The sequence below is a fragment of the Balaenoptera physalus genome (assembly GCF_965194825.1).
Source record: "Balaenoptera physalus genome assembly, chromosome: 1".
NCBI lineage: Eukaryota > Metazoa > Chordata > Mammalia > Artiodactyla > Balaenopteridae > Balaenoptera > Balaenoptera physalus.
This window is the reverse complement of record NC_138882.1, coordinates 50,187,979-50,202,823: the sequence shown is the minus strand read 5'-3', so window position 1 is coordinate 50,202,823 and position 14,845 is coordinate 50,187,979. Positions and strand designations below refer to the sequence as shown.

At 49.7% G+C, this 14,845-nt stretch overlaps 1 protein-coding gene across 1 annotated transcript in view; it reads left to right on the top strand.

Moving 5' to 3' along the window:
• The first annotated feature begins 261 nt into the window (after positions 1-261).
• CACNA1E (calcium voltage-gated channel subunit alpha1 E) overlaps positions 262-14,845 on the top strand; it is a 560,326-nt gene continuing 545,742 nt past the window's right edge. The window contains exon 1 of the mRNA XM_082473793.1: positions 262-2,307. Within this exon, the coding sequence (XP_082329919.1) occupies positions 2,185-2,307 (123 nt within the window). The 5' untranslated portion in view covers positions 262-2,184. The remainder of the gene's footprint in view (positions 2,308-14,845) is intronic.

Sequence of the window (14,845 nt, the reverse complement as noted above, 5' to 3'; positions counted from 1 at the left end):
AATGTAAAATAGATAGGTAGTGGGAAGCAGCCACATAGCACAGGGAGATCAGCTCGGTGCTTTGTGACCACCTAGAGGGGTGGGATAGGGAGGGTGGGAGGGAGGGAGATGCAAGAGGGAAGAGATATGGGAACATATGTATATGTATAGCTGACTCACTTTGTTGTAAAGCAGAAACTAACACCCCATTGTGAAGCAATTATACTCCAATAAAGATGTTAAAAAAAAAAAAGAAAAAAAGCGTGGTTTGGGAGACCCCCCTTCTGCCCCTCGCAGCCCATCTTTTCCTGAGGCCTCCAAGTGTGAACGTTGTCACTTAGCGACAGAATGGATTTGGTGGTTTGTCGTCTTCAGGGAGGTGGGATCACTCAGGGAGATGAGTCCAGATGAGATTGTCAAAGATGCTATTGTCTGAGGTGACAGAGAGCAGCCCGTTTTAGGGCCCGGGGTCTCGCTTGGGAGTCCATGGATAAAAGAATGATTTAGTAGCTAGAGAAAGGGAAATCAGCTTCTGAGGCTTCCTCCAGCTGCTCAGTCATAATACCGTCCAAGAGCTGACCTTTAATGTGGGCGTGTGAGGCCAACCTGCTGGGACAGACTAGAAGAATCAAGCCAAGAGATACTGATGGCAAATCTAAACCAGCCAAGGGTGGAACAGCCAGGGGGCGCAGCCTGGTGGGGAGGGTGGCCTGAGAGCTGGGAAATAAAAAACAGCAATCAAATGTTTGCAGTGGGACCAGTGAATGCTGAGGGCTTTTGTGGGGGGTTGAAACAGTGGGAGCCACAGTAGGCCTGAAAGCCATGCCAGCAGAAAGACAGCAGTGTCCAGGGAGGGGATGGAACATGTTACTCCCACCCCAGAGCTGGGTGGGCATGGATGCCTGGGGCTGGTGTGGGAGGTGGGTGTCACGTGCCTTTGGAGGATACTTAGTGGTGCTTGGCAAAGCCCATTTCATGTAGACAGCCTCATTCAAGCTTAGGAGGAATGTATCGTCTGCGTTTCCCAGTATACGGAAACAGGCCCTGGAGAGGCTGAATGGGTTACCTGAGGCCCCTGGCTAGTGAGTGGCAGAACCAGGATTGGAAGCTGGGTTTTCTGAGGCTGAGGTCAGGCTTTGGTCGTTCCTGCTAAGCCAGAGAGGTGTTCTGTGAGCTTTGGAGCGCCCCCTGGAGGGTATGGCCACCCTCCCTTGCTGGACCTTCTTCCGCCTCAGTTCCAAATCAAGTCCATCATCTTCATTTCCAATCAAGTCAGGTGCCGAGAGGCTTCAAAGGACCCAAGCCTGAGCAGGTTCTGCTTCCCTGCTCCATCAGTCCCTGAGGTAACCCTCCTTACCCTGGACTCGGCACTCCAAGAGATCCAGACTGTGGGATTTGGGGCGGAGAAAGATGGCGGATTCTGGAGTCAAGCATTCTGTCTCAGGCTATGCCATCAGAGGGATGGAGAGCCTATATGTTGGTAAGAATTGGCTGATCCCACCAAAACCTCATTCAGGGTCAGGGTGGACCACTGACCTGACTTGGATGGCATTTCTCTTTTCCCAGAGAGGCTGTGGTCGATTGCATTAATGCTCCTATTCTTCGACTATAAGAATGGCCTCTATTCTTCCCTCTGTCTTTATCCATGCCCTTTACCATGTAACTTTGTGTATTTTATTTCCTTATTTCTTTTTTTTTTTTTTTGGCATGCTTCATTTTTTTAGAAGACAATTTTTTATAAATTTATTTATTTATTTATTTTTGGCTGTATTGGGTCTTCGTTTCTGTGCGAGGGCTTTCTCCAGTTGCGGCGAGCGGGGGCCACTCTTCATCGCGGTGCGCCGGCCTCTCACTGTCGCGGCCCCTCCCGTTGCGGAGCACAGGCTGCAGACGCGCAGGCTCAGTAGTTGTGGCTCACGGGCCTAGTTGCTCCGCGGCATGTGGGATCCTCCCAGACCAGGGCTCGAACCCGTGCCCCCTGCATTGACAGGTGGACTCCCAACCACTGCGCCACCAGGGAAGCCCTATTTCCTTATTTCTTGAATCTGGGATTAGTCATGTGACTTGCTTCGGCCAATAGCATAAGGCAGAAGTATAATTTCCAGCCTGGCCCTCAAGAGACCTTGCGTGTTTGGGCTTGCCCTCTCGCTCTCTCCCTGGGAAGATCATGCCTGGGCTCGCCTGCTGGTTGATGAGAGGAGGAGGATGAGAGACATGTGGAGCAGTGCTGCCCTAGCTAAGGTACCAGCCAAGCATCCCGGAGAGAGCCCCCAGCAGATCTACAGACGCCTGGGGAGCCAGCCTACACCAGCCACTCTGCAGCGCCACGTGAGCTAGAATTGTTTACTTTTGTGTGCCGCTGGGGTTTTGTGGCTGGTAAGCAGTAGCCTGCTGGTGGTAGCTTACAGATACAGAGGTACTTGAAGAGCTGATAAACTACCAGTACCTGAAAAACTAACTCAGTATATTATGTAGAAGAAGAAAAAAAGTAAGAAATTTGGTTGAACAGACCTTTGCTCAGGAAGGGGCTCAGGGCTGCTGAGTCCCACCCCTTCGTCCTGCAGGTGAAGAATTGGAGTCCCAGAAAGGTGTGAAGTGACTTGTTCCAGGCCACACAGCTGTCTTGAGAATAAGAGTCCTGTTTCTCAGGCCCAGGCTCTTTCAGGCTCCTGCCTGCAGACCTGCCTGCCTCCTGGTTCAGACAGGCACACTGGGCAGGTGTGGGTCTGAGCATGTGGGTGAAGGTCAAGGGTGGGGTATGCTCCATAGCCATGCTCTTAACCTCTGAACCCTGTAGCCTCTTGGCCTCAGGGTCTGAGATTGAGTAAACAGCCTTAAAGCAGGAGGCCAGTCCCAGAGTGACCATTCCAGCCTTCAGGAGGGCTCTCCTGGCTCCAGATGGCGGCTGGTTGCTGCCTTCAGCTGCTAAGCCCCAGAGGTCACTTTTGAGCTCTGTCATGCCTAATTGGTTCTGTTCCCAGAAAACTGTGACATGGCCTCAGGCAGTCGGATTACACTATAGGCACTGGCACTTCCCTGCCCTTGGAGGCCCAGAAGCGCTCCTTTGTATACCGGGCATGGTATAGAACCGTTGGCTTGTGTCTTCCTATGCTGCTGCAACTGCACTCCTTCTCAGGTGGGACTCGAACCCACGATTCCTGACTAGGAGAGGCCTCCAACCCACTGTCTTTTCATTGAAACCACTCACCAGGGGTCAGGACTTACTGAAGCTCAGGTTCTTTTGTCTCATCGCAGAAGGAATTCAGTGTGAGGCAAAGCGGCAGGCAAAGAGTGAGTTTATTAGCATAGGATGCTTGTGAGAGACACAAGCAGACAGGTGAGAAGGCTATGCCCCGAGGACTGAGAGGACTTGATTTTTATAAACAAAAGAAAAGTGGGGAGGGGGAGAAGACCATCTTCTTCCTCATTCTTGGGCAAATGTCAAGGCTTCCATCATTAGTTCCTCCTTTGACCCTATATGGTTTAACCGGGACTGTCATGGTGCTATTTAAATCATGTGTATGTTAGCAGAAGGGTGGTAACATATACTAAAATATGGTAATTCATCTCAGGTTTCAGTATAATGTCGCTTTTCACCTATTTTTTTCCCCTTTCACTTATATTTCTGTCTTGGCTACATGCAGAAATGCTACTCTTCAAGGACTTTTATTTAACTTCCTGACTTCATGTAACAAGATTCAGACCCCATATCTACTGTCTTGTGTTTTAACTATCAGGGTTTGTGGCTTGGGTGTGTTTGGCACTTGGATGCACCTGGTCTTCCTTCAAGGTGGTGTAGATTGTTGCTAGGTTACTGGATTCTTTTCTTGAATAGTCATTAGCTTACAACAGTCTCCCAAACACCCTTAAAATTCCCTTTGTGTCTTTAATCCCCTAGTGGGATTTTTAAACTATTTAATTATCCTACTCTAGCCCTCTCGCTGCCAGCTTCATCACTTGCACACCTGTTCTCCCAGAGGTGGGCCAGGGGGCCAACCCTTGCCAGGAAGCCAGGGGTGAGTTTGCACATATGCGTACATGTGCGCGTGTAAATGTGGGCACTGAGACTGGGGTGGGACAGTTCCAGGATGTATATGATCAGGGATCTGTGAAGCTCTCCTTCTTCTTGGATAGACCACGATGGGTTTAATGATCCTTATGCTTTTCCATAATTCTTCTGTTCCGGGGTCTCCCACTGGTCTTGTCTCCTTTTCATTCCCTTCCTACTGGACGTGCATTAATTAGTTCTGTGTTTGGGAGAATCAAGACTCCAGCCCAGTTCTGGGAGGAGGGCAGGTGTGGGGCTCCAGGCAGCCAGGCTGGAAAAGAACAAGTCCTACTGAGCCTTCTGCTTGGTCCCCACCTTCATCCAGGCTCTGGGGTTCTTGGGTCTGTTGATGGATCAAGACAAAGAGGCTGAGCTCAGGCTCTGAAAGGAGACCCGAGGCCGCCTTCCAGTTCCCCGAGGTATTTTGCACTGTGATTTCCAGTCTGGTTACACATTAGTATCACCTAGGAGTTTAAAAAATACCTATATGCCCAGACTTCACCTCAATAAGATCAGAATCTTTGGGGTTAGGTGAGCACCCAAGCAAGGTATTGTTTTGTTTTGTTCTGTTTTTTTTAAAGAAATTTACATTTAGATTTTCTGCCTCTTTTTAAAAAAAATTATTTATTTATTTATTTATTTATGGCTGTGTCGGGTCTCCGTTTCTGCGCGAGGGCTTTCTCTAGTTGCGGCAAGCGGGGGCCGCTCTTCACCGCGGTGCGCGGGCCTCTCACTATCGCGGCCTCTCTTGTTGCGGAGCACAGGCTCCAGACGCGCAGGCTCAGTAGTTGTGGCTCACGGGCCCAGTTGCTCCGCAGCATGCGGGATCTTCCCAGACCAGGGCCCGAACCCGTGTCCCCTGCATTGGCAGGCAGATTCTCAACCACTGCGCCACCAGGGAAGCCCAGGTATTGTTATAAAACTCTCCAGGCCACTCTTATATGCAGCCAGAGTTGGAACCACAGTCTGGGCCTATGGATACTTTTTAAACTGAGCTCAGTAAGAGCTATGCCATATCTTAAATTCTTATTTTCATTAAAGTAATATATATATATATATATATATATACACACACACACACATATATATATACATATACATGAATTTAAAAGTTAAAAAAAAAGTACTGCAAGGATTATAATGACAATCGTCAGTCCCCATCCTACTTCTTCCTATCTCAAATTCAGAGGCAACGCCTTTCAACTCTGTTAGCTATTTATTCTGGTTTTTAGCCTCCATGTTTCTAAATGACATGTGTGTACTGCTATTTTTTGATTTTTCAGTTTGAGACATGATCTATTGACTCTCCACTAAGGATAATGACTAACTTTTTCATCCTGTCTCTATCCCTTTCAACAGACCCAGTTCTCTCCCTCCATCTTCTCCCAAGGGGGAAAGAAGGATTGGGAGTTTGGGATTACCAGATGCAAACTATTATATATGGAATGGATAAACAACAAGATCCTACTGTATAGTACAGGGAGCTATTTTCAATATCCTGTGATAAACCATAATGGAAACGAATCTGACAAAGAATATATATGTATAACGGAGTCACTCTGCTGTATAGCAGAAATGAACACAACATTGTAAATCAACTATTCTTCCAAAAAATAAGTGAAGGACTGATCCTGGCCCTCAAGAAGCCCACTGCCTAGTGCAGGGATGGAGCTGGGGGATGGAAATGAGGGGGAACAGGAGTAGACTTAAATCTGGGAAGCAATTATTGGGCTACATAAAAACTTCAGGATATACTTAACTGCTAAGTGAATGTTGTGGCGCAGACTGTCACTGTTTTTGGAGGTCGGAGGTATATGAGATCAGTGAAGCATAGGCTTCCCGGAGAAGGTGGGATTTCCTCTAGGCCTTGAACAGTACATAATGTCCACACAACCGAGAACATTTGGGGCTGAGAGGGGCCCAAACCCATTCATTCATTTAGCATATAAGTTCTGGGTGTTTACCATGTGGTAGGTCCTGTGCTTGGTGCCTGGGATGCAGCAGTGAATGGAAGAGACCAATACAGTGTTTGTCCTCATGGAGTTTAATTCTTGTGGGGAGACATAGACAATAACAAAGAATAAATGTTTATGGTATGTTAGTAGGCATAGAGTGTTTTGAGAAGAATAAGGCAAAGAAGAGTGATATAGAGGGTCAGCAGGTGGAGTGGGTGAAAGGCTGGACTCCCTGAGAAGTGAGGTAGAGAGCCGTGCAGATCTGTAGGGGAAGAACTTGTGGGCAGAAGGAACAGCAAGTGCAAAGACCCTGAGGTGCCTGTACGCCTGGTCTATGCAGTTGGTTCAGAGAGAACTAGGGCAAGAATAGTAGGAGATTGGGTTCAAGCTTTTTCTCTTACTCTGAGCAAGAGGGGAAGCATGGGAGGGTATATTAGTTTCCTATCGCCGTGTAACAGATGACTAGAAACCTAATGGCTTAAAGCGACGTACATTTACTGTCTCACCATTTCCAAGGGTTAGGAGTCCGGCATGCTTTCACTGGGTCCTCTACTCAGGGTCTCCCCAGGCTGAATCAAGGTGTCAGCTGAAATTGCAGTCTCATTTGGGACGTGAGACCCTTCTCCAAGCTCACTGAGTGTTGGCAGAACTCAGTTCTTTGCAGTTGTAGGACTGAGATTCGTGCTTTCTTGCTGGCTGTTCGCCTGGCGCCATTCTCAGCTCCCAGAGGCCACTATTCCCTGCCAGGTGGCCCTCTCCACAATGTGGCTGTTTTGGAGGGCATCTCTGCTGCTTCAAATCTCTCTGACTTCCTCTGTCTCTGACTTCTGGACCTTCTTTTAAAGGGGCTCACCTGATTAAACCAGGCCCACCCATACCAGGGACAGGAGTCTTGGGACCATCTTAGAATTCCGCCAGCCAGAGAGGGCTTCGAACAGGGGAGGGGTACGGTCTGGCCTACATTTCAGCAGGATCACTCTGGTTCTGCACTGAGAATAGACTGAGGGGAGCATAAATGGACACAAGGTAACCAGTTAGGAGGCCTAGTGGGGTGTTGGGCTGGAGAGGGCTGAGAGTGCGTGTTGAGACTGCCGCCTGGCCAGGGACTGCCTGGAAGCCTCGCTGGGGATCCTGGGCTTTGAAGGGGCCGTGGTAGCATCCTGAGTTGGGGAACAAGTGTAACTTTAGATTCACTGAAGCACAAGGGCTCTGATGCACGTCTGCCTCATCCTGCGAAAGGATCTGCCAGGCATTAAAAGCACAGTGGTTAAGGTAAAATAGATAGCTAGTGGGAAGCAGCCGCGTAGCACAGGGAGATCAGCTCGGTGCTTTGTGACCACCTAGAGGGGTGGGATAGGGAGGGTGGGAGGGAGACGCAAGAGGGAGGGGATATGGGGATATATGTTTACGTATAGCTGATTCACTTTGTGATACAGCAGAAATTAACACCATTGTAAAGCAGTTATACTCCAATAAAGAGGTTAAAAAAACAAAAACAAAAACAGCACAGTGGTTACCAGTGGGCAAGAGGCAGAGTGGGGGTGAGTGTGATGTGTCCGCGTTTGCTGAGGATGCTGGGGCCAGGCGGGGCAGGTGACACACCTGGAGAGCCTGCGAGCTCGGGCTTAGGCCAGCGCCTCCATTCCTCCCTCGTCTGAGCGCCTCCTGTCACCCCTTCTTTCCCTGTCAAGAAAGACGTGTCACCGGCTCCCACAGAAGGGAAGGCAGCAGTGGCTCTGAGCCGTGGAAGACAGAAGCGTTGTGAAAAGCACAGCAGGGACGTACCTGTGAATATCCACTCATCTGTCTCTGAGGCTTGTCAGCGCTCCCCGAGGGAGAGAGAAAGAGCACGGGGACGCGTGTGTGAGGCAGGGGTGGTGAGGACTAACGTGGAGCTCGGTGTGACAGCACCTAGCCCGGTGCCTGGCACGGAGCAGGCCCTCGAACCGGTGATGTTTATTGAGCGCTAGCTCTGTGTGCTGGGTGATTAGCACTCCATTTCTGCCTCAAGGAGTTCGCGGTTTTGTTGAATGTGAGTTTTCAAATAGCCCGTGTGCAACAAACACACGTGTGTGCGTGTGTCTGTGTGTGTGGGTGTGCGTGTGTGTACTCTCAAGTCAGACTCTCTGGGTTGAGATCTTGGCTCCAGCACTTACTTGCATGACATTGTGCAAACCACTGAACCCTCTGTGCCTGGGCTCCTTTTTGTAAATGGGGGCATAGTGAGAGTACCTGCCTCGGAAAATTGCTAGAAGGGTCGCATTAACGACACGAATTTGTGAAGTGTTTAGAGCAATGCCTGGGGTAGAGGTATGTCACGTAAGTGCTTGGTGCATGAAAAGCATGAAGCTTGAAATCTCCAATGATGTCTCCTCATCTTGTGAGGTTCTTTCTCAATTCTTGGAATCGCCTTGTACTGGGTGTGAATGGAACTGAAGGGCTGATGACCGAAGGAGAGAGGGGTCCCAAGTGCTCCTGGGGGGACACCGGTGGTCAGTGGTCATCTACACGTGGCCTCTGGCTCCACCCCAGACTTCTAAAGCCCAGTGTCTGGAGACAGGAACTGGGACTAAGCTTTTAAAAGGAGCCTGGGAGATTTTGGTATCTAACTAGCTATGGCACTCACTGCCAGTATTGACTTGTCTTTTCTGCTCGTGTTTAATTTTGACTTTTGTCTGTGGAGAGTGTGCATATGTGTATGAGGTAATCCTTTGTCATCCACCTGCTCTGACAGAGCTCTGGGAACAGCAGGCTTGGATGTGGGCTTTTGTACCAAAGCTCATTCCATTGTTAGGTCGGTGAATAAAGCTGTGAATAAAGCTCGTTTCTGGTTCTGGTGCTCCTGTCAGGATGTAGAGAGCTTTCCTGCTCTGTGCTCCCAGGCCCCTCCGTGGGCAGCAGGTATGCGGGCCTGATGCGCCCTTCCTGACCATTGCCTGCATCCCTTTCTGAGTCACGTAGAAATATCTGAGGGCCAGCAGTACTGACAGTAGCTGCTCTGGGAGGTCAGAGAGGGAAGCAGAAAGATGAGGCTTGAGCTTGCTGTGGGGAGAGCAGGAGAGCTTCTGAGACGTGGAGAAAGGAGAGTCCCTCCTCTGAGGCCTACAACCTGCTGGTGCTGCTGAAAGGAGGGTCAAGCTGAAGAATTCAGAATCGCATCTCTAGGGGGTTCTGTTCATCACCCCCCATCCCACCCGCAGAACTAGAACAGGTCACTCGGAATGGCGCTGTCGGTCTTTCTGACCCTCCCTGATTGTTTTGTTATGGCTGATGGGCTGATTTCTAGTTACATAACCTCCTCTCTGCTAGATGAGGTCTTATTATCCCACAGCGTGGTGCACGTCAGGTCTGGGTTCCCGCGGAGCTACCTTAGGGAAGCTGGAATGTGCTGTTTCTCATCATTTCCACCCAGCAAGGGAATCGGAGAGACAGAGAGCTACACCCAAGCCAATTATGGTGAATCCTTTGGGGCTGTTGTGTAATCTTCCACGCACAGTGGAGTGGAGCGGGCCTTGCCCCTCTGGTGGCTGCACTGGCCAAGGCACCGTCTCTTCCTTACTTGGCAGTAAGTCAGTTCTCTTTCAGACCCAGAAGTTTGTGTTTTTTGTTGGCTGTGCCCACGCCGCTTGTGGGATCTTAGTTCCCCAACAAGGGATTGAAACTGATGCCACAGCAGTGAAAGCGCCGAATCCAAACCACTGAACCACCAGAACTCCCTCAAACTGAGAAGATTTTGAAGTACATTCATATGTGGTTTGGTGGGGACTCCTGAATTCACTTGAGATTTTCTTGTACACCAATAAACAAAAGTAAGGAAATAAACAAAAGCAAAGAGAGGCCTTCCTTTCAGGCCTGGTAGCTGCTGTGTCTTAGGTCCTGAGTGAGCTTTGAACTAGGCAAATCAGGTCACCAGCACAAGAACCTTTGAATCCAAATATGAAAACCCTGACCCCCCCAGGACAGGGACATGGCTGCAGTGGAGAGCAGAAGCTTCGGTGAGATGCCAGGGCCTGGAGTCCTCTGAGGCAGTGAGGTGGCAGGACGGCATGGCAGGGGGAGCGCGGGGGCTTTGGGGTCAGCAGAACTGGTTTGACTCTGCTGCTTACCAGTCATGTGATCTTGGACAAGTCACTGTATCAGTCAGGGTCCAGTCAGGAAAACAGAAGCCACTCTTAATCTTTCAATAGAGGGTAACTAATTAAACAGGGAATGGAAGAGCCAAGGAGACAAGCAGTGGGTGGGGAACACGGGACCAGCACAGCAGGAAGCTGCTATTTCTGGGACCCAGGGAGCCAGTGGTCTTATCAGAGTTCAGAAGCCAAGGCTGCTGTTCCCAGGAGCTGGGACCACAGAGACAGGGAATGTGAGGGGGAGCTGGAATCATAGGGGAGGCAGAGCCGTGGCTGGACATGCCATTCATATCCAGAGAGATGATGAGGAGAGATGCCCCCATTGGCTGAGCCTGCTCAAGGGCAAAGGAACCTGCAAAATGAGTCTTCTGTGATGCAGAACAGAGCAGGGCATGGGTCTGAGAACAAACAGGTGCATGGCTCGCACGACCACTAATGTCTTTGAATAAATGGTGTCTAATATGAACCGCTACTGCTATCCTTGGGCTGAGGCTTGGAGCCGGACTGGCGGACGGACACTCTCAGTTGTCTGGGAGGGGAAGGAAATGCAGTGTCGCCCACTTAGGTACCTTCTGTGGACACAGCACCTCAGCCCTCCATGATAACCTCAATAGGGCTGAGTCAGAGTAAATGTGACCCCATGTGCTTCCATTTTACTGCTTTGTTTGTTTCTTTTAGAAGCCACCTACCTCTTCCTTTTTTTTAATGGCTAGTAATTTTTATTTAACTTTGCAAGCCTAAGGTGCCACCTACCTCTTCTAAGAAGACTTTTCAGGCAAAACCCAAATCTGCCTGAGTGACTGCAGAAAAAGAAGTTTTAGGGAGAATAGGAAGCTGATATCACATGGGATGTGGTTGGAAGCGTGTATCAGACAAACCTGCTCTGCAGTGTCCCCTCCAGCTGCTGGTTGGAAACCTCGGCCATCCTCATCCCCTCCTCCTCCTTTCTCTCCACGTGCTTTTCACCACCTGTCTTGATCAGCCCAGTTCCCAGTAGGAAAGAGATGGTTTAACTAAAGGAAGTTTAATAGAGGTTCTATTTCTGTGTGGACAGGGTTCAGGGAATCCACACGAATGGTGACCCATCAGGGACAAGTGAGATCTGGAAGCTGTTACCACCCACAGGCCTCCAAGGAGCCCTAGTGCTGGAGCCCGCGGAAGAGCTGGAGCCCGGAAGAGGGATCACCGCTCAGAGGCTTATAGAAATGCAGCTGCTGCATTTCCTACGCTGTGGCAAGACGTGGAGGGAGCAGAGAAATGAATACCCAAGCATCTCTCTCGCCTGCCCTCGCATCTCCTACTGGTGCCTTGTACTGGCTGAACCAGAAATGGGAGGGCAGGATGCCAAGTGTAGCAGCCCATGGAGGCCAGCCTCTGAGGTCAGAGCAGAACAGAGACGGGGGGGAAGGGATTTGGGGGACAAATCAAGAATAATCAACGCAGTGTAACCTGTTTGTCACTTGGCATCTTTCTTGTCCTTTATTTAGTGAAGAAATGTGTGTTTCTGCAACACAGGAAAAGCCCGAAGTCCCATGAACCCCTCTATCATCATAGGGTGATGCTGATTCAATAACACTCCAATCTCGAAAGCTATCATGTTGGCCATTGCTCTTCATATAAAGCAGCAGGAAAAAAGTAGGGGAAAGAAACAACATAAAGCTTTTCTTTTTCCACTACTCATTTTGTGTTCCCCCAAGCCCCTGCCCGCACCTTGACTATTGGGCACCTGGTGGATGATCAAACCTTCATTTTGGCAGGATGCACAATTGTAGTGGTCCCATCTTTACTGGGTTGCCATGGCTTCCCATTGGCCCTTATTACTGGCCGTGGGAGCACGGAGAGATGTCCCAGGGAATCCCCTCAATTGCAGTCTTCGTCCCTTTTGCCCCATGTAGCAGCAACCAACTTCCTCTTGTTTTAATTAAAGTAATTCGTTAATTATCCCCTTCTCTGACCGTCCATGAAGAGCTCCAAATGGCCAAATGTAGCTCAGAGTGTGTTCTCTGGTGGCAGCCTTGCTCCAAATGCACTATCTTATTTTGGGTTCCTCCAAAAGCTGACCTTGGGACAAGGACTAGGGTGTAGGTAGTTTATCTGGGAGGTGATCTCAGAAAACATGAGTGAGGGTGTGGGGAAATGAGACAAGGAAGGGAGAAGAGCCAATGAAAGGTGAATTAATGATCAAATGACTGTGGCCACTGGGCTTGGTCCTGCTGGAGACTCTGAGAAATAGTGTGAAACACACTTCAGAGTCATCCTACCAGAGAACAGGGAGGCTGGGGCTGGGACTCCCATCCACCATTGGTAGAGGTTTCGACCTTGACTTCTAGGTGTGTCTGGGGTGGAACAAGCTCCCACAGTGCTGGAGAAAGCCCTTTGGCAGAGAAGAAGAGAGGTGTGCACCTGGCCCTTATGGCATGCTAGGATCTGCCTGCCCCACTTCGGGGTGTCTCAGGTGGGCCAAGGGAAGTGGGGCATAGCCTGAGTGGCGTGTGTCACCACCACTGAGCCCAAGGGAAGGAAAAAAATCCCTAAAGTGGGTTATTGGGCAGTAAGAGGAGTCATTCTTACCTTTGCCTCTTGGTTCAGGGACCTGGGTTATCTGACTTTAGGCGAAAGAACACACATTGGCCATGGTACCTCATCTTGTAGGATAGCATCCGCACCTTACAGCGTGTGGTCCTCCAGCTGGCACCATGGAAAAGGGACTGCCCTACTGAAGCTTTGGCCATGGATGAATACAACCTGCCAAGACCTCAGTGACGTAGGGAAGAAGAGCGGGCATAGGGGGTGTGGAAAGACAGACCTCGACCTCTGTCCTCTATTTCTTCCTTCTACAGTCTCCTGCTGGTGCCTCTCATTGGCTGAACTCAACTGGAAGCAGAAGGGAAGGTGGCCTGGATGGTGCAGCCCGCAGGGGTCAGTCTTCTGGAGAACAGCACAGGGCGAAGAGAGCCAGAGGGATGGGGGGAGGGGAGGGCAGCAACGGAGAATAACCAGTGTGCAGTCTGATCAATTGCCTCTAGAGCGCCTCCCCCCTTTCTATCCATCCCCACAGCCATCGTCTCTGTTCCAGCCTCATTATCCCAACCCTGAAATGTTGGGATAGTCTCTTAACACATCTCTGCATCTCCAATCCACCATTCCTAATGCCTGAGGCACAGACTGAGTCCCATCACTCCTCCTTTCAGAGAACTCCGGTGTTCCCCATTCTCTGGTCTTTACTGAAGATCCAGGTGCAAGGCATTTTAGGGCATAAAAAGATGATTCAGAGACTGCACTCCTTATTTCTAATAAGGAGGATAGGTATTAAGAAGCTAGAAATGGATAATTTCACCGTAAAAGAGGTGTGGTTAAAAAGAGATGTAAATTTGGACTCTTAAATGTCTTAGCATCATATTCAAGGCTCTTCACAGTTTAACTCCAAATTTTCCTTCCAGACTTGTTTTCTAAGACTTGTGTTCTACTGCATTCTCCCACATGCCCTGGGTCCCAGCTCTGCTGATTGCCTGGCATACTTTGCCCCATACACAGTCAGGATTCAATACCTTAGCTCTTGCTGTACCTTCAGCCCAGAAAGCCCCTCCCGAGCGGCCTTTGGGATGGTCTGATCAGTCACTCACAGCCGGGTGAGTCAGAGCACCAGAATTCTAGGGCCTCCTACTTGGAGTGTGGTCCTCAGAGCAGCAGCATGGCATCACCAGGGGGCTTGTTAGAACTATGCCTCTCAGGCTCACCCGAACCTAGACCCAAAATCTGCACTTGGACCAGACCCCCAGGTGATTCCTATGCACTTGAAAGTCTGAGAAGCATCAGATGTTTTGTGAGCTACCTAAGTGAGGCTTGTAGTGTGAGCAGGGCAGCTTGCCCCCTTCCCAGTATTCCAGAATAAAGTGCAAGTGCTTAGTTCTAAGCTGTAAACTGTTTGTGTTCCTAGCTTTTAAGTTATGAGGATGAGGGAGGGTTAACAAAATGATTACGAGAATGGGCTCTTACATGATATAGCCACGGGTTCAAATCTCAGCTCTGCCACATATTATCTTGGGGCTTTAATAAAAACAATTAGGGAATTCCCTTGTGGTCCAGTGGTTAGGACTCCAAGCTTTCACTGCCAAGGGCACGGGTTCAAGCCCTGGTTGGGGACTAAGATCCCGCAAGCTGTGCAGCTAAAATAAATAAATAAATAAGGCAATGATCCTTTCTCAGCCTCAGTTTTCCAAAACAGAATGTATTAATGACGTCACAACACAGGTGCAAGGATCGAATGAGATAAAATGTGTACATTGTTTTATAAATGTTAACTGCATTTGTTATTTTGCAAACACGTGAAGAAAAGCAAAAAGCAAGAAACCCTTGTGTGGGAAGGTCTGGGCCAGATAGCCAGTGATGCGAGGGGCAGGTCTTTGGTGCCAGAGCCCAAGGGCCTCAGAGTTACAAATCAGAGCCGACAAAGGCGCATCCTAGAGCAGCTGTGTTGACCTGGCTGAACAGATGCTCCCCCAGCAGAACAGTGTCCTTAGGCACTGTCTGGAAGGCAGGCGGTATCCTGGTGGGCTCCCTGGAGGTGGGGTTGTGACCCCTCCCCTGAGGTACGAAGTCAGCTGTGTCTGATCAGCCAGGACTAAAAAGGAGATGTGCGCCCTCTTCCTGGATGACTCGTCCCAAATAACCGCCACCATCTAACGTCTGACTAGTGTCCTACCACTCACACAACACGCATCTTCATCGTCTCG